The 11953-nt window shown below is 36.1% G+C and overlaps 1 protein-coding gene across 4 annotated transcripts; it reads right to left on the reverse strand.

The window, feature by feature from the left end:
• Positions 1-441: 441 nt before the first annotated feature.
• Positions 442-9589, reverse strand: LOC107802644 (dynamin-related protein 3A; the record flags this gene model as incomplete). Of its 4 annotated transcripts, none has more annotated exon segments than XM_075253404.1 (7): positions 442-779; positions 1364-1463; positions 2135-2187; positions 2336-2479; positions 2584-2723; positions 7939-7981; positions 9497-9589. In XM_075253404.1, coding segments are annotated over 7 exon segments (630 nt in total), but the record flags the coding sequence as incomplete, so codon positions are not given.
• Between the last annotated feature and the right edge of the window lie 2364 nt (positions 9590-11953).

The raw sequence follows: 11953 nt of genomic DNA on the forward strand, positions 1-11953 counted from the left end.
CAGAACTGCATTTTCATTTGGACAGATAGGATAAGATGTTTCATATTTACATAAAAGTTGATCTAAAATATAGAGATAAACCTATCCTTTCAAAGAATAATACTTTTTAAAATAAAAATAGATCCCAAAATATTATTTTGACAAATAGAAAAAAAGTAGGTTTAAAGAGCTTTCATCTAGAAAAAGTTAACAAAATTATAGGACATCACAGAATAAAAAGTAGGACAGATAATTTAGGTCTGGAGTGATTAATTAGACCATTAATCAAGCTGCAGTTTATTACAGAATCTATTACTAACATAATATAATGTAATCAGTAAAATTATTTAGGGATATAACCAACGAAACATACTGACGTTTAATTTCTGATAGAAGGATTACATATCATTCAATAACCTAAAAGTCTAAACCCATAAGGTGAACATTAACATCTCTCAAATAGAACTTCAACAAACAGCATCCCAATAAAAATTATGATTAGCCAAGCTTGATGAGAGGAAAAAGATGGAAGAAACAGTAAACTTTGGAAGCTACATATATAAGTATATAACCCACCTACCTAGCAAAGAGCAGAAATCAGAAGAAAACACTGTGATTGTAATCGTTGGAGCAAAACGACAATGTCTCCATAACAGATACTACTCTACAAGCAACTCACAACAGATCTACTATACAAGTTTATCTATCTAATAGATGCTTCAATAGTTCCATCAGGTGACATGTCAGCAAAAATGTGGACTCTCGCTTGGTACTGAAGTCCTCGAATGAACAAGCAGTGGCTACAGATGGAGGCAATGACACATTAACTCTTGGAGTATTATACAAGATTCAGATTACCTAGATGTTAAGATCTTGAATTCGAGTAAAAGTCTGACGAAAGGTAAGAAGATTTTGGCGATGCATTCATACTATCACTTGACCTTTGTGTAGAAATATCAGCAACAAACTCATCGAGTGTCTAAACAAAAAAAACAAGCAAATGAAAGTTTCAGATTTACGATTCTATTTGTACTTTAGCAAATACGATTTTATTTGTACTTTAGCAAATATACTTGGAAACAAGACATAAGAGGAAGTTTCAGGCAGAACACATTTAATATAATACTGATATCATGAGTAGAATTCTGAAATCAGAATGGAAATAGGATCTTGGGAACATGGTCTCAGTAGGCCTGCACCAAAATCTGCATTTTCTTGGCACCATACATATACACAAACCACATAAAAAACAATCTTAACACACTGTTTGTACGTCTTTCTCAAGGTAAACAAGTCGCTGTTGCAATTCCTATGGTCCCAAAGATCCCTGATTTCTAGTTAAGACAGCAGCAAGATTAGTCTTGTAACTATCAAAATAACTAACCTCGACAGCTTGTTGCAGAGCATGACACATCTCTACAGTCCTCCTCCTCTTAGTGACAACTTCGTCCTGCTCTTGCAGCAAATCTTCAAAAAGGTTCTCTCTGTGGGTGACTCAAGGAGAGGCAGAGAAATGATCAGAAGTGGTCATAACTCGAAGTAAGCACATAAACAAGGTAATTCTACATGATCCATGGCTTACAGACTTCCCTCCATAATTCACTTAAGAGAAACGCCCCAACCCAAAAAAAAGGAGAGGGACAAGTCATAACTATGAGTTGATCTACAGCCCCACATACAAACAAGACAACGTTTGTGAAGGTTGAGCCAGGTTTGGCAATTCCAGCTCATGAAATTACTGGTTCGGCTCTCCATATTATGTTGCAATTCTACCAAGTACTCTTTCTAAAAGATACAAATATCATGATAGTTGGAATCTAAAAATGCAAAAATCTTAACAAGAAACGCCAAAAAAGAAAGATTGTTCGGACTGATTAATCAAACAAAACAATAAGCCGGAAACCTAAGACAATAACCAGAAGCAGAATCGACTCAGGTGATAGGAACTCCACCCATCGGATTAGAAACAAGCACAAGCTGAGAATGAGTTGTCTGCTTATGAGGAGGTACTCCTAATTCAGGTAAGACAATGTTTTCAGATTCTGCAGCATACAGGTTACAAGTCTAACAAGGATGTCAAATCCATCTTTGTGGGATTTATAAGATCCCAAAATCAAATAACATGAAAGAGAAACACTTGTCCCAATGAGCATACCGGTACAATTTCTCTATGAACGTGCCAAGAAGATGCCTCTTAGCATGATTGACCTGGAGAAAATCAGCAGTGAGTGATAACAAAAGGGCAAATGCTTGCAGAGTGCTATACACACAGCGCAACTAAAAACATGCACAGATATACTTAATATTGGCTACATAATATATGACCAAAGCATTAAAACAGAGGGGGAAAAGTTACCAGATAATGCATAATAGCTTTTGGAACCAAATCCTGTATATTCCTCCTCACAATATCATAGTAAGATGTTATGAGTATTTTCGTCACTACAATCTCCACTTGGTACTCTGTTTCAGTTTCTCCAGGCCTCAAGATTGATGGTGGCTAAAAAGAGAAAGTAAGATGGCGAATCACAAAGATAAGATATTTCATCACCATGTCTGTCCTTTCTCTCTTTTATGATATGTACTTGATTAGTATGCACTTACATTTTTCAATTGTATAGCAGGGGGTGCCTGGTCAATATCATGCACCACTTCAGCAGCATGTCTCTTAGATGAATTCCCTACTGATGATCCTCGGCTTCCAAATAGGGAGGAAACCCCCCACGTCCTTGTGGTTGACGTACCTAAAATGCATTTTGTAGCAGTTTCACATGTTACTATTACAAAGAAAGTGGTGAAAAAGCGTCCAATTGTCTCTATTTTCATTTTATATGTAAAAGAATCTAGCAAATTGCAACTAATTCAATTAGGTTTTGCAGATGATCTTTTGTTGTTTTGTAGAGGAGACTTGATATCTATTCAACTGCTCTTTAATTGCTTCTCAAACTTCTCCAATTGTTCTGGACTAGTGCTAATGTTGACAAGAGCGCTATTTTCTTTGGGAGCGTTGACAATGTGGTACAAGGTGATATTTTGAATATTTTGGGGTTTACAAAGGGGGAACTACCTATCAGGTACCTTGGGGTGCCTTTAAACTCTAAAAGACTTCCTGTGATGCAATACTATCCCCTCGTGGACAAGATGTCGGGGAGAATAATATCCAGGACCTCCAAGTTTCTTTCTTACTCGGGGAGGTTGCAGCTAATCAAAACTGTCTTATTCTCCATCCAAGTCTACTGGTCTCAAATTTTTGTACTCCCAACTCGTACGAACTTCTTATGGGGTGGTGGTGTGGAGATGAGAAGGAAAGCCCCATTAGCCTGGGATAGAGTATCTTGGCCTAGAACAGCCGGTGGTTTCAATGTATTACACATTGAGACATGGAATAAAGCTGCAGTCTGCAAGCTTTTATGGAATCTATGTACAAAAAAGACAAGTTATGGGTGAGGTGGGTTCACATTTACTATGGGAAGTGGAGCCACAACAAGCTTCTTGGATTCTGACTAAGATTCTTAAAGCTAAAAAATACTTACAGGAAACTGGAATGAGAATGACTGAAATGTCTCAACTGAAGACCTCTACCAAAAAGATGTACCAGAAGATGAGAGGTGAGTTTGTAAAAGTACCCTGGAAAAAGCTCATGTGTAACAACCGTTCTACTCCTAGATGGTTGTTTATTTTGAACCTGGCAATACAGAGAAGACTAAGCACAAAGGATAGATTGACAAAATGGGGAATCATTGTGGACCAAACTTGTATACTCTGCTACAAAGAACAAGAATGTCTTAATCATCTGTTTTTTGAATGTGAATTCCTAAAGGAGCTATGGTACAGATTACTACAATGGCAAGGGATACATAGAGCTGTGATGATATGGCAGGATGAAATAGACTGGGCAAGCAGGGAGATGAGAAGTAACAACCCATCGGCTGATATCTTTAGAATGTCATCGACTGGTTGTGTCTACTATATTTGGCAAGAGAGAAACTTGTGTATCTTCCAGCACAAGCAGAGATCTCTGGACGTCATACTTAGAAGCATGGTACAAGATGTTCTGTAGAGGCTGCGGGAAGAGCAAACTTGGAAAAAAATTAAATACTTTAGATTTTTATCCTTAGCAGTAGAAGTATATGATGATAGAGGATGAGTAGTTTTGCTAGGAATTGGGACTTGTGTCCAACTAACCAGACTGCCAGTTTTGCTTCTTTTTTTTCCCCCTTCTTTGGCAACTGATCTGTACATTTCTCTACTTGGTAATAAAAGTTTTATTTACCAAAAAAAAAAAAAAAAAGAATCTAGCAAATCATTTGGACCATCAAACAGCAGTTGCCTATATAGCATAAATAATTCTAAAGGTACACCATATCTTGCACTTTATCCAATACAATACAACATCAGTTGGACATGGTTCATCCCATGACATTGAATGTGAGAAAATTTGATTTTTTGTCTGGACACATAGTTGTGTATCCTCAGAGTGTCTCAGGAGAGATCCTACTTCTCTTTTATCTTCGATTAGATGCAAGGTCAAAATAAGAGGAATGAGAGAAAATTCAACTCCAAAGCTAGACTATTCCCTCAACCTTGGTTGGAATTTTATGTACTATTTATGTGGTTTACAATTTGGAAGTTATAGATTCTAGAGAATCACAATCTAGTCTGGCTGATTACAGTATTAACTAAGAAAGAAGAGATGGGGAATATGATGATTGATTATTCCCTCAGGCTATTCAGGGTTAAATGACCTTTACAAGGATTACAAATAAGGAAAGAAATAATAGAGAATAATTGGATTCCTACAAAATCTCCTAATTACTTAATTACGGGGAATGGGATATGGGACTATTTCTATATTTACATAGTACATATTCTTGCCATATTTAACAAAATCAATATAAATCATTAGCATATCTTTTGTATTAGTTACCACAATCAACACCTCAAGTTGGAGTGTACGTGTCATAGGCTTCAAGCTTGTTGCAAAAGTGTCCAAACAAAGGTCCTTGGAGAGATTTGATAAGAGCATTTGCGGCCGTTGGATCCGACGAAGTTGCTACCTGTTGAGTCCCACATCGGTGCTTTAGGGATGGGATGGTGTCTTTATATGGTCTTGGTTAATCACCTCATTTGCTAGCTTGTGTTTGAGTGAGGCCCAAGGTCCACTTGTTTATCATGGTATCAGAGTCAGACCCATCTCAATTTATTGTTTGTCCGATGTTTGGCTCGCATCTTATATTGTCCACACTCCAGATGTCCACTTTTGGGTGTGCGCGGGGAGAGGGTTGTTGAGTCCCACAACAGTGCTTTAGGGGTCGTATGGTCTCTTTATATCGTCTTGGGTAATCCTCACCTCATGAGCTAGCTTCTAGGGTTGGTTGAGTTAACCCAAGGTCCATTTCTTTATCAGTATCAACGCATCAAGACTTAATCTTCTACTTAAGAAATGAAAATCCACCTCTTTATACTTTGTCATTTCATGGAAGATTGAATTTGAGGGAATGTGAAGGGGAGCTTCAATGTCACATATCATTTTCATCTATTTGATTTTAACACGCCTTAACTCTTGGAGAAGTTGCAAAGGCCATAACTCGATATTTTAGTTCTATAACATCTCGCTTTTGCTTTTTCCAAGAGCTTAGGTTCCTTCCCATCATAACACAATATCCAGAAGTAGAACGTCTATCTCACTGCCCAATCAGCATCAATATCCAACAATGTCTGAGCGAAGCTTCTCTTCGTATAACACTATTTGTCCTGGAGCTCTTCTCATGTATCTAAGGATGTGGACTACTACGGCTCAATGACCACTACGATGAAATTTGAGGAACTTATACGCCACACTTACTACAAATGAATTATTTGATTGTATGATGGTGGGATAATTCACTTTGCCAACCAGTCCTTGATATTGGTCAATCTTCCCATGGCTCCCCCTATCCAAAGTGTACCTTTTTAGTGAGATAACAATGCCTATCTTAAATTCTGCTAACTCAAAAATGGAATGTCTTGGAAATTGTTGTAGACCTAAAGTGATGGTATTAGATGATATATCGAGCCCAACTCTCTCTGAGCAACAAACCTTGGTGGTTGCTCCACATATACCTCGTAGGCTAACTCTCAGTGCATTTATTCTCAATATCCGGCTAATGAAGCGTCCAACAAAAGATTGCTGCTAAGGAGATAAGTAGAATGTGCGACTGTAATATCATAAATCTAAGTGCACCTGTTCACAACAAGGCGAGCCTTCTTCCAATCAATTTTGCTAGCAGGACTCGCTTTACGCAGCGACACCCAACATAAACTTAACCATTCGGTAACTAAACCAATTCCAAGTGTTATTAATGTAAAAAGCAGTCTCTATCATGACATCTCTCCACCTTTGACATTCCAATGCTTTGCTAATAGTTTTTGGTATAGGAACAATAGATAAGGTATACACAAATGTATAATATGATAGGGAGATGATAACTCAAATTGTGTGTGTATCTGTGTCATGAGAAGAGTTATCATTGGTGTTAACAGGAGGATGAGTACATCGGAAGTTAGACTCAAAGAAGAAAAAGATTGACTTGTGGTATTGGAAGAAAAGGAACTGGTAAACCCTGAGGATTAGATTTTTGTTCGCACTGATTGGTGAATGGTGAAAAGCAGGGAGACATATTAACTAAGGTTATGTCTATTAATATAATCTCTTTATCGTTTGATCATAGCATCTGAAACCTTTCTGAAGACAAGAGTATTCTAGGAAGACACACTTAATCGAATCTCAAGGTGAAGTTTGTCTTTTCTAGGACTGTGATCATCAACAAAATAAGTACATCCAAACATCTCAGTGGTAGATGATGTGGATTTTGAACAGGAAACAGAATGGAATATGGACTTTGAGGATCCAATACAGCAAAGAGCATTCTATTAATTAGATAACAAGCAGTAAGAATGGCATTCTGCCCAAAAAGAATAGGAATATGATGGTGTATAAGTAAAGTATGCGTAGTGTCAATGTCCATTTTTACATTCGGAGACTCCATTTTGTTGAGGAGTATATGCATAAGAAGTCTATGAGTGATTGCTTGAGAGAACATAAGACTGGCAAAGGGAGTGGATAAGTACTTGGTATTGTCACTGCATAATACCTTTACTAACACCATATTGATTGTGAATCTCAGTACTATTTCCGAAAGAGAGAAAATAATTATGAACGATCTTCATTAAGAACACCATTACAGCGGGAATAGCAATCAATAAAGCAGACAATATAATGAAACCCCAAACTTGAAACAACACGACTTGGACCAATATATAGAAGTGAACAATATCAAAGATAGACGATACTCTTGAATGGAAAGGGGATGGAATGAAACCACGCCTGTTGTATGATTGGCTTTCTTAATTATATTGAGTATATATGCAAGCACAATCGCCAAAGAGCTACAACATAGCAACTGTTCCAACAGTTGAAAACCTTCGGTACTAATTTACTCTAATATAAAGAACATAATAGACTGTCTCGAAATACTCTCAGAAAATTGATAATGATTCATTCAACCAGGAGAATTGCAAACGATAACAAAAAAAAAAATGATAATTCCAATGATCCAATTCAGAGATTGAGTTCTTTGGGAGCCAAGAGGATTACACACAGAGACCGTTTCAGCTAGTGCTAAGCCAATTAATATATTCTATTAATGTAACCTTAAGCTGTGCTTCAACATGAATAACAATTGATTAAGATATCCGGATTAACTTACTTCTCCACGTTGAAGCTTCAAGCCCCATCCCCGCGGCCCAACCCCCGAACCAAAAGAAAAATCTAACCAGCTTCTTTTCAATGTTTTGCTCCCCTCTATTCATCTTGCATTATCAGCATCAAAATTAGAGGAATAAATGAAAACAAGGGGAGATCAGGTATGGGAAGAAGATCAAGAGGCCATACAGGTTAATAAGTTTCAAGGAGCTTACCTACTGATGCCACTCTACCATTGTCAGATTGAGTTCGACCCACCTTAAACAGTGAAATGCACTAAATCAGCAAGAATTTTATTGAAATACTAGTAACACAATAATGCAAGTAATCTTACAAGCAATATCTTTTTCTTTTCATTTTTGATAAGTAATATTTTAGATATGTCAAGTTTAAATAACATGTGTATTTCTTCTATCCTCGTATAGCAGACCTTAAACTGAAGAGCCCTTGATATACCTTTGGATGTGACTTACGGCATTCTAATTGTTGTCACAAGGAGCTTAAAGAAACTGGTTACGCACGTTGACAGCAAAAAAAAAAAATATCAGGCCGTGTTGAAAGGATATGCCTTTAGTTGGTGATCGAGAAGTGGTCACTAATAAAAGAAAAGGATTCAAGACCGAGTATCATTATAAAAGAGTTATCATTATAGGGGAGTTAATGTTTGGACCTCTGTGGGCAAACACGTCCACAAGATAATGTTGTAAGATATGTGGATGGTAAGATAAATGTGAGGTTGTAAACACTATACAATATGCAAAAGTACAATAATTGACAGTGCAAAGTTGACAAGGGAGACTAAAATCACATGGAGACAAGTTATCTGAAAAACTCTACAACCAATTGGAGTGCAGACATAGTTAAGAACAGAACAGAATAGACGCAAAAGAATCCATACAAGCGATACCAACTAGGCGGGGATTAAACTTATTTACTCTCTTATTATGTTCCCGTGCTAACAACTAGTCTTTTAAGATTGATTAAGGACTTGTATGACAGATAAGCATGAGATTTTGAGAAATTCATTTTAGACGACAACTAATCTGTCTTTGAAGACTAAATGAAGTAGGTCTAAGTAGCAGAATGGATGTAAATGATTCAAAGAACTGAACCAACTAGTTTGGGATTGAGATTAGTTGATTGGTTCATTAATTGAAAGTCAATGCTAAACTATCACTGTGAAGGACATTTAATTTTTCATTGGGAATATCTCGTGATCAAGCAAGAGTCATTTTTGAATCACTTTTTTTATTCTTTTTTTATATCTATAATTGTGTCCCATCTTTGCACTAAATTCATAATTCACAGAATTGGAATTTCGGACCAGAGCTCCGAATTTCAGTAAATGCACCTGGAACTTGGAACTAACTGTATTCACAGATACCAGGGAACACATTAATTTGCCTGCTAAACAATTCTAAAAGTTCATAACGCGATATGACTTTACATACAATAAACCAGACTTGCTTATCAACGTATAAAACAAAATAGACCAACCTTGATCCTTTCCAAAGTTCTCTACAAGGTTCACAAGTTTTGAATAGTATAATCTACCCACCAACAGAAAGTTTCAGGAAAAAGTAAAAGGAGAAGAAGAAAAAATGTATAGAGTATACAATCAGAAAAACAAATGTAAAAACACTAAAGCAGTAGGCTCCCAAAATTTTGGAGATGCTTTAAATTTGCTTGAAGTTTAGTATTTTGTAGACTGCAAGACTACCATTATACGGATCATGATTAACCCAAGGAACCTCAAAAGCAGACCAGTAGTACCTGGCTAGGCAAAGCACCATTCAGAAATTTGGCTACAGTTGCTAATTTGTGGCCCTTGTTTGCTGCTGGATCCTTATCAGCATCATCTCCCTCCTAAATTATCACAAATCACATGCAGCAGTTAATGTTAGAACCTAATGATATCCCTGGTTTTGGAAAAGCAACTGCGTCACTGAGCAGTTTGACATAATTCTATATTTTATATTTGTGAAACAAGAGGAAAAGCGAGAAACCCTACTATTTATATTACAACAAAGTGCTCCAGAGTCTTTTTTTTTTAATCGGAGAAATAATGTGAGCTTCCTCACTACTGAGAATCCTAAGAAATATACTACACAATAAACTATGAATATACTGCACAATATTCTACTACTCAAGTGCAATTGTACACATTGTAACACACTCACACAAGTTGAACCACATGATCATTCGGCTCCAAGCTTGCTGTACATATATTCTTGGACTTCGGAGTGCATTAGTTTCACCAATCGATGGCTGCATTCATAAATTAAGTGACCATTGATCTCAAAATATTTGGTCCTCTAAAATACAGACTCAGATGGAATATTTACCGCAACTTGATTGTCAAATCAGTTTCATCCATACTAACCTTCTGAATTTTTAACTCAAACAACTATTTCAACCACATAAGCTTGGTTGTAGCCAAAGGCATGGCTACATTTCAAATTTTGCTCTTGATCTGGCAATTATATTTTCCTTTGTACTTCTTCAAGAATAATGTTTTACCCAATATACGTGATCCAGATGTCGACCAACTATCACATCTAGTCTATTTCATTATGTAACCAGATAAGTTTGTACTTCAGTATTTTCTCGCTTTTGGTATAGAAGTTCTCAACTCCAAATATTTTTTATATATCAAAAGATTCGGACCACTGCATCCTGATGGCTGTCACAAGGATCTAGTAATTTGAGTCATCTCGCTTCTTTAGTCGAGAAATGATTAAAGACTTCATTCTAGTACCTCACTCTCTTCCTGGCCATCTCCGGTAATTACAATGCCATCCAATAGACAACAAGGGCTGGATCCATCCATATGAGAGTGCTTATAAAAAAACAGACATGGGAGCTCTAATTAAAAGGCCTTGACCAAGACCCAATTGAGGATTTAGACCCAGGTTTTAATTCTTCAATATATAAAGCCTTTTTAAGATTATTTTTAACAACAACAACAACCCAGCATAATCCCACTTAGTGGGGTCTGGGGAGGGTAGTGTGTACGCAGACCTTTAAGATTATTTTTAAGATTACTGATAATTAATCTGATCAACATTATGTAATGTTAGAAACCAGCTCCAAAATTCTAAAATTTATGAATTGGTCCAAAGCAACGTTCCAATTTATGTGAACCTATTTCCTTTTTTATCCGTTCCAAAAAGAATGCCCCCTTTCTAAATTTAGAAATAATTTAACTTAAATTTCCAATTCTACCCTTAATGAGAAGATTTTATAGCCATACAAATACTCTGACTTGTTTAGCACCACAAATTTCAACAAGGGCGGACCCACGTGTTACTAAGCGGGTTCACTTGAACCTGCTTTATCAAAATAACAGTACTGTGTTCCTCAGTAATTTATGTTTAAAATAGGGAAAATACGTATATAGTGTTATATTTGAACCCACTTGATGCAAACATTACGTCTGTAAACATGTTCATGTGGGTTCAAAGCTTCAGCGAGTCGCGTATTTGAGTCGCGTTCACCCTTGCATTCATTTTATAATTTTTCCTTTTCTGCTTGTATTAAGACAGAGAATGTGCAAATGGGTAGGCCTAGTGAGCTACCATAGCTTTGCCAGGCCAATCTAACCAGCAACCACAACTTACCTTGTAAAATTATTAATCCAATTATTTCTGTTGTCTTATTCTCTATTTTACTTCATATTTTTAACTTAATTCAATAGAAATCGACTTTGTTTTACTTTAAAAAATTAAACCTTTCTACAAAGTGATTTTTAATTCTCTATTTCATAAATTTTGCTAAATCATGCAATTATATTTGATGAAATTATTTATAATTTGTAAGTTTATTTTGAATTTTTTATTTGTTTTATATTAGAAAAATTGGTTTAATGTATTGGCCGTCTTTCTTTAATTATTGGTATTAATTTAGTTTAGATTGCAACTCTTTTTTATTGTCCACTATTTGTAAATAATACCTTCTTAGTTATAAACACAAAAGAATTTAATATTCAGTTATCTGTCAAATTTTTTGGAGTTAATAAATTTTTTAATTGGTTAAATGATTTTCTTGTTAAAGTTTAACAAGATTTTGAAAAGGCAAAATGGCCTCCGGGCCACTTAAACTTGTACCCACTTGTCAGCCCGGTAGACACTTGTACTTGACGGAAGAATATCAATAAACACATCCAGCGCGTTCCTCAATCGCTATGACCCAACTGGCACATCATATTCTTAACCTATTATTGTTTGACAT

Source organism: Nicotiana tabacum, chromosome 5 (assembly GCF_000715075.1).
Source record: "Nicotiana tabacum cultivar K326 chromosome 5, ASM71507v2, whole genome shotgun sequence".
Lineage (NCBI taxonomy): Eukaryota > Viridiplantae > Streptophyta > Magnoliopsida > Solanales > Solanaceae > Nicotiana > Nicotiana tabacum.